Consider the following 22355-nt stretch of genomic DNA (forward strand, 5'->3'; position numbering starts at 1 on the left):
AACCATGAAGTGGCAGACTGAAGATGCTCCGCAGATGCCTCCAAAACCCGCTCAAGCTCAGCACCCGATGACAGTAGAGATGCATCATCCGCGAACATCAGAGAGGAACCGTGGTCGTCAAGGTCATTTATCATGACAAGGAACAGTGTAGGCCCAGCACCAATCCCTGACGAACACCAAAAGTTACCGGAAGTGTCCGGGAGTCAGCACCACTGAGGGAGACAAGCTGAGTCCTTCCAGAAAGGTAAGAGCCCAAGATGGAAAGGGCAGAGTCTCTAAGACCATAAAAGCTCAGCTTTCTAAGAAGAATGCCATGGTCCACACAGTCAAAGGCTCGGCTCAGACCACAAAGAGCAAGAGCAAGAGACTCACTATCCTCGAAGGCAGCATCAATCCGCTCAGCCACATGGTCGACTGCACCCACTGTTGATCTCCCAACTCAGAAACCAAACTGCATGTTGGAGAACAGGCCATTCTCCTCGAAAAAGGCCTCCAGCTGAGGCTTTATCACTGCCTCAATCACCTTGCCAAAGACAGGAGTTATGGAGATTGGCCTGAAGCTACGAAGGTTCTCACGATCACCCTTCTTGAAGACTGGGACAGTTCTTGATGTTTTCAAGAAATCAGGAAAATTTCCAGACCTCAAGCACTCATTGACAGATGCAGAGAGAGGAACTGCAATGGCATCAACAACCTCTCGAAGCATGCTCACAGACATGCCAAACACATCTGGACTTTTTGAGGGTTTGAAAGAGCGTATGATCCTCCTCAAGGCAGCTGGTGTGGTGGGGCGAAAGAAGGAGAGATGCTCCTGTCCCGGCTGGATTCTTCCTTCCAACAGATCAATTGGATCAATGGCAGTATCAGGCAGGGAATCCACTATATCCTGAACCGAACCCACAAAGAAGCCATTAAAATCATCCGGGCTTGCAAAGTCGATCTTTTTCCGTGGCATGGATCTGTTTGTATTTATCACATCCCAGGCAGCTTTGCATTGGTTAGGTGCATCCTCGATCTGCCGCTCAGTTGCCAACCTCTTGGCCAGCTCGATCCTCCTCTTGTAGAATTGTTTAAAGTTTCTATATCTAGCAGAGCTGTCAGCATCACCATCCTCACATCGGTTCTTGAGAGCGAGCATGAGTCCCTTAAGTCTGGCCAGATCATCAGTATACCACTCCCTGTGGCCATCCAGATGTCTAGGTCTCCTCCTTAGTGCCTGGGGGCGGTGAGGCCTGACAATCTCAGGAAAAAAGAAATCGAATCTGTCACGAAAATATTGAAAAAAAGCTGCAAACAACTCAGTACCACCTGAGGAGAGGAAAATATCATTCCAGGGTGTACTGGACAAGATACCTCTGAAATTTTCAATGGCTGATTCATGCACAGGTCTCGTTCAAAAAATGTAATCAGCATGCCAGGTAGAAGAGGGCGCAACACGTGCCTCAGCCGCCTTCGGGAGGATGCAAGCAGTACTCAAAGCAGAGTGGTCATCCCCATGCAACTCTATCACATTTGTGCTGCAAAATTCAGACTGAAGGCTAACTGCAACGTTGTCAAGGCAAGCTCTTCCTCTTGTAGGCTCAGTGCAGGTGATATACATTCCATAACATTTTAGCAATTCAATAACAGATCGAGTTTTTGGGGCATCACTGATAAAATCAACATTGAAATCACCAGCAATCAGAATTTCAGAATTATATTTCTTGGTTAAAAATATCAATAGCCGTTCAAAAAGTTCACAAAAATGCACAAAATTCCCACTAGGTGAGTGATACAAAGACACAATAATAACACGTAATTAACCAATAACTAAAAATATTAATATAATTCAATGATTACTACCCTTGAAATTTATGATGTAGGTTAAAATTTGAATTGGAAAAATAAAATAACAAGTCATTATTTCAAAAAAGTGATATCAGTTGAATTATTAACGTTTATTCACGAAAAATTCCATTCAACATACAGAGTTTTCAATGTAAACACGGGTTGAAGTGTACGCTTTTGAACAGCTGATCACCTGATGGTTCTAGCCTTTATAGTTTCGTAAGCATCGATATTACAGTAGAAAAATGCGATATAGATAGCAAACATATTCTTTCGATATCGACAAAAATTGTTCGATATACGATAAATATCTATAATATCGGAAATATCGAAACATTATTATCGATATTCATTGATATCGATAATATCGGAACATCCCTACCCCTACCCCTAGTGGTAATGGTAAACGCTAAACGGTTGAGAAACGTTTTTACAAAAAATATTTCACCGTCAAATAAAGGCAAGTATGAGTAAAAAATTTCAAATTTGTTGAATTTGTTTATAATAGTTGATATAATAGAGTATGATTTACAAATTACTTCATTGTTGTAGATTAGATTGATACATTGTTGAAGTTTGTAGTGAGGTTATGTTAACTTTACCGGTAATGAATTATTATTTAATTTTTTTTCATGATTGAGCTCAAACGTTGTTCAACAAATTATGTAAAGTTACTAATTTTTAGTAGTCTTCGTATTAAATTATAAGTTTAAGCTCCGGCTGATATTGGTACGGTATAAATATTAGTGAATACGATTTCTGTACTTTCAAGTTCCATGTTTAATGTAATAGCAATACGTTAAGGTTAAATACTTTGGTAAATTATTGGTTCATTAGCAGGTATGCCGCTAATCTATATAGAAAGATCTACTGTCTACGTTATAACAGTAGAGATTTCACGAAACATTGCAAACCACTATTTATTTAAAATAAAATACTCTCTGTGGCCTCACTTTATCTTATGAAAGCAATCATTCTCGCTTCTGGACAGAACCCTGCACTCCGTTGTGACCGACATAATTGTAATACCAGAGGCAGAATAAATATTCACCTTCCGCAACATAGGGATAGGCTCCAGAAATTTAAGCACACATTACTTAATATGATGGCTTGCGCTATTTCAGTATCCTGCCAAAGGATCTCAAGTCAATACGGTTAAAGAGTGCGTCAGAGAAAATTACTCATTTCTTTGAGAAAAGTCTTCACTTTGTTGGTTGTGCGTTTAGATGAGCGGGAAAAGTTGCATATGAAGTGGCAATATCAATCAACCCAAAAATGATATAACGTTATCTATCAGAGCTAGCTCAAGAGAGTGAAACATTCAATATTGCGTTTTCCCAGCATTTGTTTTGAAAAGGTGATTGGGTTCTGGAAATCTCTATCACGAACCCTATGGCCAGTTTCACACGGCAGAGTCCTCGCTCCTGGATGATCATATTACTGAAGATCATATTTCATATTTTGCAGCTCTTCTGTACTTTCACATGGGGATCTTACAAATAAGCCGACAGATCTAACAAATACGCCGACGTTTGCTCAAAGTATGACTCATCACTTTTTCTCAAAGTCTAACTTCCTTAAAAATATAGATAGAAGATTTCGGATTTGGATTCAGCGACCCCAAATTCTTTAAAGCCTAAGTCCCATTTTCAAAAATACCCGAAAACAAGGGAGTTATAGCTGTTTTTAATATAGCTTTCCATTATCATATGATTATATAGTAAACGTACTAAGATAATAATACTCCTGCCTCACAAAGGGACAGGCAAAGGTTTCAAGAAGTTTTTGAACACCTGAGAAGTCTAAACATAAACATTTTCAATTTTTAAAAGTTCTAGTTTTCCAAAAAAATATTGAACTATGAAAAGATGAATCCAAATATGAAATCATAAATCATCTCCACTCATCACCCAATAAAATAGGAGGAAAAGGAATGTTGTACAGTAAAATTCACTAAATTTCAGTTGTCATTCAACAATCCAATTTATCAGGTTCAAATCGTTGAATATCACTTTAAATTACCAGCAATTATTGACTATTTCTTTTTAACTTCCATCCAACTTTTGGCAACTTCATTCCGGTCCTTGTAGATGTCAAGACTTTTATCCCAAAGAACAGGTCGGTTGCAAACTGCAGTAATCAACATCTCCACATCAAACTCGGACATCGCGTAATGACAGGTGTCAAAGTCAAGTCAAGTAAACAACTGACAAGTCAACAAGTGTCAACTGGAGAAGTGAGTGAGCAAGCACAGTGCTGCCATAATGCGAAAAGCATAACCATTGTACCAACTATTCTAAATTATCGTACTGTATTTCGTGAAGCCATGCTTTGTTAAAGCCAGTTACTCAGAAAGCGTTTTTTTGTTGTTCGATGTTTTGTCGTCCTTATGAATTCTGTTGAAGCAAACATAATGTTATTTAAGAAGTTGTGCTGAACCTGTATAAAGAATTCATAGAATTCTTAGAATTCATAGGAACGGTAAAAAATCAATTTTACGAAAATCTATGTACATGTAACTGGATTTAGAAGATCAATACGATAATGTGCTCTATCACAATTTAATCACATACATGTTTAAGTGAAAACGTTGGGCGCAAACCTTCTGCCATGAGGAGACAAATAAATTTATGAAAAGCTTGATAGCTTGAATAGTGATCTGATATTTGTTACACGTTTTTAGTCTAAGACATAATATGTCTTAGACTAATTTTTAATGTTTCTTCAATCGGCAGGAAAACTTTGGTTTTTCAAAGTTATCTTACTCCCTTATTTTGGGGTATTTTCAGAAATCAATATAAATATCCTACTAAATTTCCTACACGAATACAGTGTAAGTTGTATTATAATAGCTACAGTACTTACGTACTGTATAGTACAGTACCTCTTCGTTTTTACCGTATAATTATATGATAATAGAAAGCTTTATTAAAAACAGCCATAACTTCCTTGTTTTCAGATATTTTCGAAAACGGGACTTACGCTTTAAAGAATTTGGGGTCGCTGAATCCAAATCCGAAATCAGAAATCTTCCATCTATATTTTTAAGGAAGTTAGACTTTGAGAAAAAGTGATGAGTCATACTTTTGAGCAAACGTCGGCGTTGTTGTTAGATCTTGCCTCTGCTTGCCTCGAAGGGAAAAGACGTGACAAAACGAGGTTCCTGGATAGGAGTCACCATGTGAAAGACACGTTTTGACTCAATGTACTTCGAAAAAAAAACGTGAACACTGTTCAGTGTTCAAGTTGCACGTCTCCTATGGCCAGTTTCACACGGCAGAGACCTCGCTCCTGGAATATCATATTACGGAAGATCATATTTCATATTTTGCAGCTCTCCTGTACTTTCACAGGATCTTACGAATAAGCCGACAGTTCTAACAACTCCGCCGACGTTTGCTCAAAGTATATGACTCATCACTTTTTCTCAAAGTCTAACTTCCTTAAAAATATAGATAGAAGATTTCTGATTTCGGATTTGGATTCAGCGACCCCAAATTCTTTAAAGCGTAAGTCCCATTTTCAAAAATACCCGAAAACAAGGGAGTTATAGCTGTTTTTAATATAGCTTTCCATTATCATATGATTATATAGTACGTACTAAGATAATAATACTCCTGCCTCACAAAGGGGCAGGCAAAGGTTTTAAGAAGTTTTTGAACACCTGAGAAGTTTATACATAAACATTTTTAATTTTTAAAAGTTCTAGTTTTCCAAAAAAGTATTGAACTATGAAAAGATGAATCCAAATATGAAATCATAAATCATCTCCACTCATCACCCAATAAAATAGGAGGAAAAGGAATGTTGTACAGTAAAATTCACTGAATTTCAATTGTCATTCAACAATCCAATTTATCAGTTTCAAATTGTTAAATATCACTTTAAATTCCCAGCAATTATTGACTATTTCTTTTTACAATCAGAAAAATCTATTATGAACATACAGTATAAACATTGTGCTGATCTGAATCGATCTATGGTAATAATAGGAATTGAAAGAATAGAAAATGTCATGGCATTCCAAGTAGTGATGTCTGTGTATTAGAACTGCTGAGTTAATAATGCATCCTGAAAAAAGTCATGAATAGCTCAGACCAACCTGGCCTGTGATCAACCTGTATAAACAATTCATAGAATTCTTAGAATTCATAGGAACGGTAAAAAAATCAATTTTACGAAAATCGATGTACATGTAACTGGATTTAGAAGATCAATACGATAATGTTCTCTATCACAATTTAATCATAGAAATGTTTAAGTGAGAACGTTGGGCGCAAACCTTCTGCCATGAGGAGACAAATAAATTTATGAAAAGCTTGAAAGCTTGAATAGTGATCTGATATTTGTTACACGTTTTTATTCTAAGACATAATATGTCTTAGACTAATTTTTAATGTTTCTTCAATCGGCAGGAAAACTTTGGTTTTTCAAAGTTATCTTACTCCCTTATTTTGGGGTATTTTCAGAAATCAAGATAAATAACCTACCAAATTTCCTACACGAATACAGTGTAAGTTGTATCATAATAGCTACAGTACTTACGTACTGTATAGTACAGTACCTGTTCGTTTTTACCGTATAATTATATAATAGAAAGCTTTATTAAAAACAGCCATAACTTCCTTGTTTTCGGATATTTTCGAAAACGGGACTTACGCTTTAAAGAATTTGGGGTCGCTGAATCCAAATCCGAAATCAGAAATCTTCTATCTATATTTTTAAGGAAGTTAGACTTTGAGAAAAAGTGATGAGTCATATACTTTGAGCAAACGTCGGCATAGTTGTTAGATCTTGCCTCTGCTTGCCTCGAGGGGAAAAGACGTGACAAAACGAGGTTCCTGGATAGGAGTCACCATGTGAAAGACACGATTTGACTCAATGTACTTCGACAAAAAAACGTGAACACTGTTCAGTGTTCATGTTGCACGTCTCCTATCGTGTGAAAGAGGCCTATCGTGTGAAAGTAGCCTATCAGTCCTCTATGTTATCTATAGGCTAAAGCCTTTAATAAATTAAAATTAGAAACGTCATGTAGTTACAGCAAAATACCATTGTTGACCACAATAGGCTATAAGATTCAATGAATTTCTTACAATAACTCTTTCATCTTATTTCTTACGATTTCTCTCAAAGGCAATCTCACATAGTCGACATGCTTTCTATTCCTGCTTCATTCAAATTTTCAAACCGGTTAATCGAACCACTAATTTTTGTTGATCGAGCACGGACCATCACAAGAACAATTTTTACGACACGATTACCAACATTTCGAATAATATGTTGTATATGAATGGAGAAGAATAAAACAAATCGATTTAGTCACTAAATACTTGATGAAGATCACAACTTAATCAGTCATATTCAAGACTGTGTGAAACTAAATTTGGACCTAGACCAAGTTTCAGGGTAATATCGATTTCAAAAGATAATTAAAACAATATTTGAAGTGCTTTAGTTTTTACTGACCTTTCAAAAATGTAGGTTACGTTTATTTAACACACTTGATAATTCATTTTTTATCTGGGGTTTATTGTTCTAGTACCTTTCATTTTTTATCTGGGGTTTATTGTTCTAATAGCTATATCATGTACATTATTTTGTATCCACTGATAAGTACTTTAACTTGGCTCTGATTATTATTTCCTTTTGTTCTATCCTCCAGGCTCCAGTGGAAAGAAGATGGGTGAAGAATCAGAAAAGACTGACAAAGAAGAACCAAAAGCGGCAGACGTGCCCAAAAAATCAAGAGGACGGAAAAAGTTGCAGTATCAAACGCTGAAAAAGCAAATGGAGTTCTATTTCAGTGCTGCAAATTTGTCCAAAGATCGGTTTCTAGCACAATTATTGAAAGACTCGAAATGTAAGTTTTTGCATTCTATAAGTTAGAAGACACAATATATTTAAATTTATTAGACAAAAAATTCATACATTACAAAAATTTGATATAGACAAATCTAACAAAAACATATAACATGAACCTCTACCCTTAAACGGCGAAAGAGTGGCTGGTATTGTAGGGGTGGAAATGTCTCTCTCACACATCTTCCCCTCTCACTCTGCATTCATACGGTCAGAGTAGAAATTGTACGAAATTACGCTGCCGGCTGTCGAGAACGAACTGAACAAACTCTTACCCCCAACCTACAAAAATCAGAGTTGAGTCCTATTTGGTGGGAGTCGAAGGCTTATGTTATGTCTCGCGGCCTCTATCAATTTATTTGATAAAATAATAAGTTTAGGATTTAAAATGTTAAATTCATAAAGCTTTCTGTTACTGGCTTAAATTTTGACCTCTTAGCTAATTTTTCTTCTCACTCTTGGCGCTTTTATATCTGGTTAAACTTTCAATTTTTATTCTAAATCCATATCACAAAGTATATTTAATTTCATTCCCAATTAAGAATATTATTTTGATGAGAAGAAAAATATCACTTCCATTTCTTCTTAAAATGTATGAATGCAGGACTACTTTCTGTTATTTATAAAATAGAATTATAGTACCCATTGAAATTAATAAAATAATAGAATAAGAATAGAAATTATAACTACTAGTTTTGGTGTGAAACCCGAAACTAGTAGTTATAATTCGTATTCTTATTCTACTAGGCCTATTTTATTAATTTTAAAGGGCGCTACCATTTTTTATTGATAAAGAAGAGCAAAATCTATATTTGAATCTATTTTAGCTCATAATGTCAAAATTGTTTGAATGAAAAAGTTTTCTCAGTGTACATCTTTTTCAGCAACATGATATTTATACTAAGAATTTGAAACACTTATGAAGTGAAAAATGCACTTGAAACTTTAAGTAAGTGCATTTTTCACTTCATACGTGCTTTTCGAATTTTCAGTTTGAAATCAATAGTGAAAAAATGTGGATATGCAACACAATGATGTTAATATTCAACTCAACTCATAATATACGGTACCGTATTTCATTTTGGAACTCAAATAAAATGATTTATTCTTGTCTTGTTGCAGATGTTGATTTGAATGTGTTCCTCAACTTCAATAAGATAAAGAGTCTCACTGATAATATCAAAGATATTGCCAACGCTATTCAAAGCTCGGATCTGCTGCAGTTGACGGAATGTGGCACAAAGGTTTGCCGGGTAAAACCACTTGAACAGAAACAAAACTCTGAGGAATGCACCATTTATGTTGTAAGACCAAATTATTGTTTTTTTTTGTTCTTTCAAACTGTAAAATGTAGAATTATAACATTTTATTACAATTATTGTTCTGTTTTATGACTACAGTATATTGAACCTTGTTAAATGTTAATTATATTCGAGCCGTAATTTGTTCTGCAAAATAACACTACTACACTATTATAAAATGTAACTATCTTAATATTGAAAAGAATTATAGTGTAATAAGAAGTTTATATTATTCTAATAGTATTCAATGAGTCAGAGAGAAAAAAGGTAAAATAGATTAATTCAGTCACAATTGCTCAATAATTGTGTTTTTTCTAATCTTGAAAAAATTTGGTTCAGTCTACATCGAATAAACCGTCTACTTTTCATTGATCCATTTTAATTTTATAGATCTATCTTAAAAGCCGTGTCCAGACTGAACAAATGCTCGACAAACATGTTTGTTTAAACAGTTTGGGCAAATTTTATTATGTTTGACAAACAATATTTGCCCGTGGGCCAGTGTGGACGCGTCACCAAACAAAATATTTGTAAGTGGGGAGAACAGGTTCTATGTTTTACAGTTGTCAGCCCTTAACAATGTTTGGAAAACCAGTAAGTTTTTTTTGTCAAACAATGATTGACCAAACTTTTTAGAATGTTTGTCCCTGAGCTCCTCAACAAACATGTTTGCCGAACATTTGTTCAGTGTGGACACGGCTTGAAACTCATATACCAAAAATCTCCATATTTCTTTCATGGTTTCCTCTATTATTTTTTGTTTTGTTTTCAAAATGAGCAAATTTCCTGAAGAAAATATATTTCAAGCAATTTTAACAATAATAATAATGTATTTGAATGACAATAAGCTACATCCACAACAGTTTATTCACAAATACAGATACATTTTTATTAAAGAGAATACAGATTCAAGAAATTGCTTATTTTCTTTAATCTTAACTGTACTATCTCTCTATAATAATATGTAGCGGGGTAAACTATATAGAAGACAAAAATTTCATTTTTTTCACCTGCTAGTCGTCATTTATGGCATTAAAAAATGTATAAAAAATATTGTAGTTTGTAAAAGATCAATCGATTGAAGTATTTTAATAAATAGGTATAGTATTCCAATAAATACTACCTACGTAATGAATTTATGATTATTAGTAATTGTATTTGTATTATTCCAACAGGAAAATATACCAGCAAAAACGGATCATGACTTCCTGTCAGTCGTCTTCTCAGTCTATGGAGAGATTGATTATGTGTCCATACCTCGCTTCAAAATCAGTAAAAAGAATAAAGGTTTCGCATTTATTGAGTTCAAGGAACCCGAGAGTGTTGAAAAAGCAATAACAGTAAGTAAAAACTATGCTTAAAATTAATGTTTTAATAAAATTGGTCTCTAATATGTAAAATTATACACTATTCCACTAGGTTTACTATTTCATTTATTCTACATTCTTGTAGGTAAGCAAAATCATTCAACTCAAGTTATAAACAATTTTTTGAAACAGTGATGGCCAAGATTCTGTGGCAGATCTCATGGAATTCATAGGTAATCTATAATTAATAAACAATTTTGTGCAACAGATAGTACAAACCATTCTGTCAAAACTTGATGACCAGCATTTTTTTGCACAATCTCATGGTATTCATTTGTAATCTATTCAAAAAATTTGGCATAAAATTACTACTACTTAGGAGTCATTAAAGCCTTGACATATGATAGATCAGACTTCAATCTCAGGATAAATTTGAAAGAAATTGAGTTGATGTTCGAACAAAATTTGGCATGAACTAAATCAAATCAAATCTTAATTATTGTCATAAACAAACATTGATTGCACGAACAAAAGTCAATTAAACATAATTATACATATAGTACATATACAAAAGAAAATATACATAAATTCACACAGCCACATAATCTGAAAACAGACCAGAGTTAAAGCAATTGAGAACAATAATATTATGAATAGGCATTGCAGTTCAACATTTCTTCAACCGAGTAAAATGCTCTCTCCTTCAAATAGTAGTTAAAACTACTATTTAGGAGTAATTAAAACCTTGACATATTATAGTTCTGACTTCAATCTCAGGATAAATTTGTAAATTTTATTAGTAAAGTAATAGTTGAGGAGTTGTTCGAACATCAAACTAACAATTAAAGTTAAAGGACGAGGTATGTTTTCATGTAAAAAACTTGATCAAATATAGCTGAGCTGTGTTTTGTCTTGACTTCTGAAACGAAACCCTAGTCCTGTAACTCTCGAATTGTTTGTGTCAACAAACTTATATTAAATATCAAAATTTGTTGCTCAAACTCTTAGTGTTAACAAACTTAAAGTTTCAATAACAAGAACAGTCTTTGTTGTAATAAAGAAGAATTATTAGATTTTTATTCAAGTTTAGTGTTTTAATCAACAACACCTTAATAGTAAGTAATCAATTTGGGATCTCTTTGACTATTCAATTTGAGGCAAGAGATCAGTGTTTGACTTATTGTATGACTTTATATCAAGAGTCATAAATCCTACGAATTTTCGATCAAGTTGGATTTTACATTGATCTATGATCAATCAATTTAAATTTTACGCGTTATGAGTGATGGATCTCGATTGACATTGATTCCTGATAAGGCATTCTTGATAATTCGCAGGCATTCAAAGGATTTGGCAACCATCTTCTGGATAAGATCGAACCAGCTCAGCTGTGCAGTATTAAGACATTCAACGAAGAAAAAGAGCTGGAAAACGCTAAAAATCTCGAAAAAACTGGAACCCACCACAAACGATTTGACGAAGATGATGGTCTTGAAGCTGATGATAATGTTGACCAAGTAAAGACTGAAAATAAGGTTGATGAGACAGATTGTTCCAACAAGAACAGTGCAAAAGAGGAGGTAGAAGATAAGGCAGAAGAAAAATCTGAGAAGGAAGAAAGAAAACGAGATAAGAAGAAGAGAAAAGTAAAGTTGGAAACTGAATCTAGTGATGAACCCAAAGCGAAGAAAACGAAGAAGGAAGAATCTGAATCAGAAAGTCATTCGTCTAAAAATAAAAGAAAAATCAGTGCTGGTTCTGATCAAGAAACGGGAAACGAATCGGAGAAGATTGAACACATCAGGGTAGAAAGTGGTGATGAACAGCCAAAGAAGAAGAAAAAGAAGGAGGAAGAAGCGGAAGCACTTGAAAGTCATAAGAAAGGGAAGAAGAAAAAGAAAAAGAAGAAGAATAAGAAAAAGTGCTCCATGTCAGGAGGAGAGAGTGAGTCTGAAAATGTGAAAGAAAGAGAGCTTGAAAATGACACACATACAGGAAGGGAAGAAGATATTTTATTTAGACAAGATCAACAGGAAACTGGTAAGCTTACATTTACTTATTTCGTATCTTTCTCATATATACGGTACATGAAGATGTACTCTAATATTATTGTTGGAATTTTGGTATCTCCAAAGATATTCTATATTTTAAATTTACATTTAAATATTCATAACGATTTAAGTATGAAACAACTAGCACGTAAAGGTGGGAGGGAACATAGAAATTCGATTATTTAATATTGCTATTGGAAAACATTGAGCGGATATCCAATTGATATGTAATAAGATACACTTGGAGCCTATGCAACTTCAAATATTGGAAACAGAGACGAATAATAAATGAAAACTACAAAAATGTTTGTCCGAAAGAACTCTACATACGTGACTCTGCTTAAATCCTTTTTATAATGTTGAAAAGTTTTCGCAGCTGCCTGAATCCAGCATAGACCAGCAATGCTTTACAATTACAATCATTGAAACCATTTAAGCTAGGCATAATAACTTATTGACTAGTGATATACAAGCTATATGTACGTGTTCTAATCTTTTGACGTGATCTTATGCATCTAAAGATGTTTCATGGATCGAGAAATATATCTATCTATCTAACAGAGTCCTGTAGTACAGGTCCTGTTTCTTGAGAGCCAGGTTGGCACCGTTGGAGGGACTATAATATATTATCTTGAAACCAGATGAACCTGAATTACCTGCAAATTATCTTGAATTAACTTCCTCTTCACCAATTCCAGCATGGCCGGATAGGCTGCGCCAAGATCTATTACTTGTTACTTTTCATATTACAAGCCCTTCGAGTTGCTGTAGTGCTAGTGAAGTGAAAAAGTATATTAAATAAAAGTTTAGTGAAAGAAATTGAAGCAGTGAAATTATAGATTAGAACTGTAGGCTTCACTGGAAGACTTTAGCAATAGATGAACCTGAATCACCTTCCTATTATCTTGAATTACCTTCCTCTTCACCAATTCCAGCATGGCCGGATAGGCTGCGCCAAGATCTATTACTTGTTACTTTTCATATTACAAGCCCTTCGAGTTGCTGTAGTGCTAGTGAAGTGAAAAAAGTATATTAAATAAAAGTTTAGTGAAAGAATTTGAAGCAGTGAAAATATAGATTAGAACTGTAGGCTTCACTGGAAGACTTTAGCAATAAAAATTATTATTTTATAATAAGAAATCTGAACCCAGCACTTCTCAAAGACAGGTTGGGCATCTGGATTAGAACCATTGTAAAGTAGCGTTTATCCTTCCTCGTTTATGAGATTCACGTTTTAAGTCAGTTGATTACACAGGATTCCGCAACAACATAATATCTCAACAAAATATCTCTTCTCATAATTTTTTGTTCATACATTTTTATAATTTAATAAAATGCACTACCAGAATTAGTGCATACTATTTCTACATAGCCTACAGCATAGAAAATTGTATCATATAAATAAATAAATTAATAAATAAGAATAAACTTAATTTGACAACGGTACGGAGTTGGAAAATGATGGAGTTCTATAATGACATACAAGGATTGCAAACCAATTAAATCAGATGCTGACTTGAAAATATGAATCTCACTATAATTATTTATTTTTGCTGTTATCAGTATAATTTCAGTTACCGAAGCCTTCAGGGTACTTGATGGTATATTATTGTACTGTTATGTGATTTCTAGAATCAAATGTTCAAAAAAGTTTATTCATTATCTCATTACTGAATTATATATTTTTATTTTTAATAATATATTAATTATTGAATTATTATAGTTATATTAATTGATCGTCCTTTCCATTTTACTTAGAAGATAACTTTGTCCAGGAGACATCCAACAATGAAGATGAATTTGATGAGTTTGATACAGATATGAAGAAGAAGCATCGTAAGAGAAATAAATCAAAAAGAGAAAAAGCATACTCGACTCTTCAAATTATGACCAAGTAAGATATTATTAGTTGTGATTATATTTGTGTTGTAAGTGGATTAATCTAATTTGTGTTTTCATGTTTATTGATAATGTCCATAATAACCATTCCCAATCATTTTTCTCATTCCCAATAATTTATGATCATGTGTTTTTATCATTGACGAATAAATAAATAATCAATTCACATTTCCTTGTTTTATTTTGTAAATGTTTCAAAGAATACTATACTTTTCAGAAACTATCAAATTTAAAGAATCTCACCTTAGAGACTGAAATGTAGAGAAAGTTGAAACACGTTCCAGAAAGTTGAATTTTCACCTATTACCGTGTTATATTTGACCGTGTTATGAGGACCTCGATTGGTCAAGTACCTATCTAGATTGAACATTTATTATGGCGCCATATTGTGCTTTTGTATAGAAAATCATTTTATTTAAAGTTCTACATGAATTATTTCTTGTTGAGGAAAAAGGTGCGCTGTTCGAATTTCTACTTGTTTTTTATCTATTTGTTCATGCAATTTTCCAACTGTATATTTTCACCGTATTTGCAATGATTACTTATTACAGATAAATAACTAATGCTTTTCAGGAAAGAATGGAAAGTGATGAGAAATAAATATTTGAATGAGCAAAAAAAGAGGATGGGCACCTTGAAAAAACATTTGCAACAGAAACGATGGGAGTATTACAATTCTAACAAAGAGGAAAATATGGAGGAGACAGAAGTAAAACAAGAAGAGAAGCCACAAAATGAGAAGTCGTCGGATGGAAAAGTCAGTTACCAGGCAGGCATAATCGTCAAAATAGTCATGGATGAGCCTATTGCTGATAAAGATGCATTCAAGGTAAAGTATTACCAACTTTATTTCTTGAAATTTTATTTATTGCCCTAGACAAATTATTATACAATATTGTGTAGGCACTTCATCAAAGATTTACTTGAAGTGTCATATCTATTTTGTGCAAGTTTATTCAACTTTTGTAACTTGTTTTTCTGTAACTCGGCACCCGCCGAAAAACCTTCGGATTTGGCAGGACCCTCAATTGTTTGAATTGTGAATAAATTTTTGATTTTGATTTTATACATACATTATCACGATACATAAATATTATAACATCATTACCTACTGCTAAAATACTAGTTTATATTATAAAAACAGGAGCTGTTATATTTTTACTAGGAGCTTTCTACTTCTAAGCTTAATATTCCTTCTCAGGTAAGTCAGACAAGAGAAGTTTTTTAAGTATTGTAGACGGCCAACGTGATGATGATGATGATGATGGTGATTGACTGATTGATTGCCTTTATTCAGGGCTGAGTTAGGACTTCAGGTCCTCTCTGCCACACAACTCCATGATTAGTTAGAGATGTATGGATCTGCTGTTTTAAATAAATTTATGACCTACATAAATTTGCACTCTTGCAAATCCTTTGTTCTGTAGAGGTTATCCTAGAACTATGAAAAACCTTTATAAGACAAAAATAGAGCTGGTAAAAACTTAGATGTGAATGAAAGACTCACTTTTCAAAAATCCCTTATTGTGGACATGGACAATGTTTATTTTATCTACGCAAATACGCACGGCTGCTCTCCCTGTGAGGACAACTTGTCAAATTATTTTTCATTACTCAAATTTATAAATAGTAGGAAGAAAAGTTTTGTACTTGGTCTCTTCATTTCTGCTACCTATTGTATTGATTGGATAAATGTATTTATAATATGTGAATTAAATGAAGAATAATCGTGGGCCCTGTTTTTGAGAATGGTCTCTGGGGAGGAAGAAAAAATGTTGAAATAGAGCACTTCTTAAACAATGAAGACATTGTGCGGTTTATTAAAGCTGGCAGACTAAGATGGATGGGACTTATTATGTTGAGAATGGGAGATGGAAGAGTAGTGAAATGTATATGGAAGGAGAGGATATATAACAGAAGAAGAAAAGGTCGACCGAGAAATAGGTGGACGGATGATGTGAATGCTATCTAAAGGTGCGTACAGACTTTCGCTCTGCTCCGCAACCGAACGTCACTCCAGCAGAGCGATTGATGATCGACCGGGGAACGCGAGAAGATCTAACATCTTCCGTAAAGTTCATGATGGGTGCGACTGCAAAGCGGGGGCGGAGCGACTGCGGTACGATGGAGGAACGAGGGCGGTACGAGTGCGGAGCGTGCTCGGTGCGGGTTGGAAGCGCGTATATATGTACGCAGCTTAAGGATTCTTGGAGCTCGTAAATTGAGGAGGCAGGCTGAGGATCAAGACAGAAGGAGAGGCTATGTGAGGGAGGACAAGAGTTGTAAAGACCTGTAGAGCTGAGGAGTAAGTAAGAATTAATTGAGTCAGTTATTCTAATTCAAATTTGATTTGTTTCAACAAAAAATTATTCTAAAATAATTAATAGAAGTAAGTATTCTAATGTAAATTGCATTTGTTTGAAATGAAACCATGCATTTCTCTTGTTTTAGAACGATTTGAAAAGGAAGCCCGATATCAAATACATAGATGTGAAAGAATGTTCAAATACTGCTCATCTGAGATTTGCATCAACAGAAGCTGCTCAGCAGTTTGTTCAGAACAGTACTTGGTCAGGCACCACTGTACTCGAAGGTAATTCATATTCATTCTAATTCACTGAAAACTTTCAAATAAAATTGAAAACTGTTTTAATATCAACTATTCCATCAGTTTTCTCAAGACATATTTAATGTACACTCAATATCAAAACAAGGTTGACAATCAATATTAATTTTGTGATAATTGAATAATTTTTTATTTCTATTCATGTTTGAACTGCATGCACTTTGAATAAAGTACATTTATTACAAAAAATAGGTGCATTAAGAATTGAAATATTCATGGAAATTGATGAATTTTGAAAATCTCTTCATGTTCCAAATTCCAGTAAAATGATGATCTATGTTGACTGATATGTAAATATTTGGACATGAATGATATGCTGAAAAGTTTTGATTGGCATAATTGATATCCATAAAAGTTGATTATTCACAAAAATATATGATATTTGAATAAAAAATGTGAATCAATTTTTAAACCAATAATTATATAAACTGTTAGAGGTAAATTATTTAGGTCGGAGTATCTTAATTATTCTAATAATTTTCTATTCATCTCATTTTCACAATTATGTTATATATTTCCATTGATGTAATCAATAGAAATTTTCCAAGACAATTTTCTGCCCGAAAAATTTAAAACAATTTTGTTTGTTGTTTAACGAATTATATGACTGATGAAATAATAAAAACCCAGGTTATCAATTCCCATTGAAATTGTTTATCACTACATAATTTTAATTTTGATTCTCTTGATTTCGAAAATTGTGGCACCTTGGATTTGACCACTTTCATTGTTTTATTATGGTACAAGATAAAAGTTTTGTGAATAGATTTGGATGTATGATTATTAATTCAAGGAAATCTTTCAGGGTCCGAGGAACAAGACTATTGGGACAAAGTGTGGAAAGACAGAGAAGCCAAAATCAATAAGAATATTAGAAAGCCAAAGAATGGAAGGAAGAAGCTTCTAGAAAAAGCTGAGAAAATGCAAGCCATGATGCATATACGGTTTGATTAAATGTAGACGATTCCTGTTGGAATAAACCAAATGATGATGTACGTATTTTTTAATTTATTCATCAAACACCCTCACTAAAGTACATATAAATTTGAATAATAATGAAAAGCTGATTGAATTATTCATTATCAATCAATTTATTTTGCCGGAATATTAATAATAATAATTATTATTTAAACTCGAATGTTGATAAAAACATCCTTGTCTCCAATCTGGATCTGCTACAAGTAGTGTCTGTCAATATTATACTTTGGTTTATTCGTGTAATTTTTTATATTTTTCTGCTAAATTGAGGTCCACGTTATAATGGCAGTGGAGGAAGATAGAAGAATAGCGTTGTCGTTTCTCTGCCTTGCCACTGCCTTCTATAGGTTATCTGATGAAATATTAATTGTTTATTATTCTTATTAAAGATGAACAATTATTATATTTTATTTGTCAAGAGATCATTTTTTTTAATAACTCAATAATTGAGATTGTTTTGTTAAATGTATTTCTACATTGTTGAAAAACGATCTGAAAACGTTGATGAGGTAGAAAAGGATAGCGCTATTTTTGTTGAATAATAGACAAGAAAAGCAACACCAATGTCAATGAAATACTGCCATTATAACGTGAACCTTACTATATGCCTAGTATATTCACAGTGTTTATTCAAACAAAACTTGAGTTTCAATAGCGTTTTATGTAGTAGCATTGAGGAAGTAAATTAATTATATTAATATTACTTATTTTGTCTGTGGTAGTAGTATGTTGCGTTTCAACTTGTTCAACTGTTTACTCAACTTTCAAGGGACAATGATGCCATGAGAACCCCAACTCACGTTTTGCTTGAATACAACTAAAGCCTACTGTAGTAATATAAAAAATCGAAATATTATGGTTTTATTTTATCACTGAACTATTCACAACATCTCAGACGCAAAGTGCTATTAAGTAATAGTTCTATGTATTTTAAATGGACAATTTAAAATCTTCCTATTTCATTTCTCGCTCTGTTTTCAGACGGACGAACATTTCAACACCGGTGCACTAAACATTCACGACTTGGCAGCATTGCAGTCCACCTACTATTCTGGATTATTCGATTTTTATTTTTTCTGCTAAAATTGAAATTTTATGACGGGATGAGCACTAGCTTAAGACATAATATTGATTTTGAAATAGTTGCCTCTTATGATTCTAAGATCTCTCTGCTTGTTATTGATACAAACATTACCAATTTTTCAATTGAAAATACTCGCAAAGTACTTGGGAACTGATTAACCGAATTTTATTGAATTAAAACTATATCTATGCAATAGGTAACTTACTGCATTCTTCTGTATAAATGTTTTGCCATATGAATAAAGCTTCACTCGCATTATAGTAATGAATAAGACACGGTACAGCAAGGGTCAGGCAACATAATCTGCAACTTTTATCTGTTTAGGTAATGTTAATCCCGTTGACTAAATTCATTTAACCAATACTAGATCGTTGATTCGCTGACTTATCATTTCATAGAGAATGAGATTTTTGGGTAGAAAGGATTTGTCATATATTTTATTTTATCGGTGCTGACGATTTGTTTTTTTATAATTGTTTGGCTTATGAAAAAATGTCGAATAGAAAGCTCAGCGGTTTCCTCTATGATAGAACTCCATCTTAAAAAGCATTTTTCCAAGTCAATGTGTGTTGCGTATCATAAGATAACTTTCCTGTAATTGATGTAGGGAATGAATTCTTAGGGAATTTCCAAGCAGACAAGGATATATTCTTTGAATGTTGTATGGACTTACCATCGAAAACTTGAATTTCGAATAATTAATGTGATATTAATTTGGAGCATTAGATTTTAGTCTGTATTATTAATTTGCTGTTACAGATTATTAAGTGTAAATGTATTATTATTGTGGTCGGATTATATAAAAAGATTGAAATTGAAAGTATTGGATTTTTTAATTTATCTTATTTTACAATCAAAACGACGTGTGTATAAAGCTGCGTATAGATATACGCGCTCCGCGCAAGCTCCGCCCTCGTTCCTACATCGCTCCGCAGTCGCTCCGCCCCCGCTCTTCAGTCGCACCGATCATGAACGTTACGGGAGATGCTAGCTCTTCTCGCGTTCCACTCTTGCTCCCCGGTCGATCATCAATCGCTCTGCTCGAGTGACGTTCGGTTGCGGAGCAGAGCGAAAGTCTGTACGCACCTTTAGGCTCGAATTACTACATTCAGCTACCAGTCTAGGCTACGAGTGGGTCGCTAGAGACTCATTCGCTCGCTTAATGCCACGCCGAATGGCCTAGTAGATAATAAATCTACTCGTGGGGGCAGACCAATAAATCTACTCGTGGGGGCATACCAATAAATATACTCGTGGGGGCATACCAATAAATCTACTCGTGGTGGCATACCAATAAATCTACTCGTGGTGGCATACCAAGGCAGCTGGCCAACATCAGCTATTCGCGTTCTTGCTTTCCACACTGTAATATGACCTGAAGACAAGCGCCCCATCAAGATTAAGGCTGTGCAAATGCTAAAAATGAACTTCCTACTAGTGATATTTTTCAAAGTTTTTCGATTTGTATATCATCAAGCTATCAAAATGAAAAAGTTTTCTCAGGAAAACATTTATGTTTATATTTCAATTTACCAATATAAATTGGATAACTTTATCAAAAATGTATATTTTCAGAAAATTTTTGTTTTAGTAGATCAACAATAGCATGAAGAATCAATCCTCTAAATCCCATGGATTTATCTCTTACCGAATGTTCTGTCCCAAAAATTTAAACTTTAGGCGCTCATATCTCAAAAAGTAATGATCGGAAAAAAATGTTTTCCTGAGAAAACTTTTTCATTTTAATAGCTTGATGATATACAAATCGAAAAACTTTGAAAATAGCACGAGTAGAAAGTTTATTTTTAGCCTTTGCACAGCCTTAATGGTAGGGAACCACTTGCCATCTCTCGTCTCGATAAAAAGTGAAGCATAGACGAGCGGTGGCATATCGACACTCTCGCGCTCGTCGTCATTTGTACGCAATCGCCGCTATAAAGCTGGATTCCTACAATCAGTGTCAGTGAAAGTGTCCGATACTGTAAGATTTTTACTCGTATGAGTTTCAATGGGACTATTCATACCATGTTCCTGTTCATACTCTATCGACCTTAATAAATGGGAATATTCCAATAATCAATTCAATTTATTCACAACACACAAAAATACAATGAGAAAATGCAATATACAACAAAACAATAGCTGTAACAATGATATAAACACATTAAAAGACAATATTGCTAAAAAGATATGTGCCGGATGAAAGAGGGGGAAAATATATTGCCAACTATGGTTTCCCATGTAATAGGCAGGTATGGTATAACTGAAAGGGAAGGGTGTGTGATAGGGAAGTGAAAGAAGGAACGGTAGTTAGATAGGCAGGGCTGAGGGAAGGGAAGATAGGATGTGAAATAACAATAAAGATAACGGTTACGGTACAATAATTTAAGATTAGAAAAATAATTGCTTTTTATTCAATTAATGATTTCCTGCTTCATTTTCTTTGTAATTTTAGCATTGTTGAGATGATGATCCGAAATTTTGTTGATTATTATAGTACTTAGATATATAAGTTGCCGTCTACTTGTTTCAATATTAGTATTATATATCAAATACTTATTTGAAGTAGGTCTCAAGCTGTAATGTCTATTTAATGCGTTATTGGTGCATGGGAAATTGGTTCTATTTTTTATTAAATATTTAATTACATATTTTCAACATATAACTGTCTAACTGTCAAAGCTTTGAATTCATCAAATATAATGCCAGTCGGGAAAAATCTGGGTTTATTTGAAATAGATTTAATTATTAATTTCTGCATTATGAACAGTATTTCCAAGTGGGAATTATAACACCCCCCCCCCATACTGCTTTTCCGTATTGCATTATAGACTGTACTAAAGCAAAATAAAGAATTTTAAGATGAGTTGGATTCAGAATTTTTTCTAGTTGCATAAAATTTGTAAGCGAGGTATTTCATCCTTCTGCAAATGAATTTAATATGGATATCACATTTCAGGTTCTCATCTATATAGATACCTAGATATTTACAATTTTTAACTTTACTAATGATAGGACAAGTGCAGGAGTTGGGGTCAAGGTTGCAATTTGAATGGAGTTTCAAGTTTAATTCTCTGTCTGGCTGTCCTAATTTATTGAAAGAAAAGGTACCTAATGTAGTTCGTTTTTTGTATGTTTAAGCTCAAAGTATTTTTATCTAGCCACTTTTTATGCTCAAGTAGTTTTGCTCTGCAATTTCATAAACCTCAGCCCATGTTCTTCCTGAGAAAATAGCTGCTGTATCATCAGCAAAGGATATTATAGTTGAGTTTTTGAATTTTAAATCAGATCCCAATAATCAATGCATGAGCCAATAACCCAGTAATCCAATAATCATGCATGAGCCGAAAAACAAAATTTGAGAAGTGCTGTTGTAACACATTGTGACTAGCATCATAGAGAAACTTACGCTATTGTTTC

General features: G+C 33.7%; 1 protein-coding gene across 5 annotated transcripts; it reads left to right on the forward strand.

Annotated features, from left to right (window-relative positions):
• The first annotated feature begins 1636 nt into the window (after positions 1-1636).
• On the forward strand, positions 1637-19755 carry LOC111046074 (la-related protein 7). Of its 5 annotated transcripts, none has more exons than XM_039420850.1 (10): positions 1637-1764; positions 7493-7690; positions 8812-8993; positions 10166-10330; positions 11635-12337; positions 14107-14242; positions 14821-15076; positions 16699-16840; positions 17679-17865; positions 18833-19755. In XM_039420850.1, the coding sequence occupies exons 2-9, from the start codon at positions 7510-7512 to the stop codon at positions 17825-17827; spliced, it is 1914 nt and encodes a 637-aa protein (XP_039276784.1). In that variant the 5' UTR covers positions 1637-1764; positions 7493-7509; the 3' UTR covers positions 17828-17865; positions 18833-19755. The 5 variants fall into 5 exon arrangements, with proteins under 5 accessions (XP_039276784.1, XP_039276781.1, XP_039276780.1 ...); XM_039420847.1 differs by lacking the exon at positions 1637-1764 and adding an exon at positions 2152-2287 and having other exon boundaries at positions 17679-17868; positions 18830-19755; XM_039420846.1 differs by lacking the exon at positions 1637-1764 and adding an exon at positions 2152-2287.
• The last annotated feature ends 2600 nt before the right edge of the window (positions 19756-22355 follow it).

Source organism: Nilaparvata lugens, chromosome 2 (assembly GCF_014356525.2).
Source record: "Nilaparvata lugens isolate BPH chromosome 2, ASM1435652v1, whole genome shotgun sequence".
NCBI lineage: Eukaryota > Metazoa > Arthropoda > Insecta > Hemiptera > Delphacidae > Nilaparvata > Nilaparvata lugens.

Bases quoted from the DNA above. Each gene is read 5' to 3' on its own strand.
- LOC111046074 (XM_039420847.1), top strand. From the start codon at position 2,227: ATGGTAAACGCTAAACGGTTGAGAAACGTTTTTACAAAAAATATTTCA. The intron at 7,691-8,811 runs GTAAGTTTTTGC...GTCTTGTTGCAG, and splicing joins ATTATTGAAAGACTCGAAAT to ATGTTGATTTGAATGTGTTC. The intron at 10,331-11,634 runs GTAAGTAAAAAC...GATAATTCGCAG, and splicing joins GTGTTGAAAAAGCAATAACA to GCATTCAAAGGATTTGGCAA.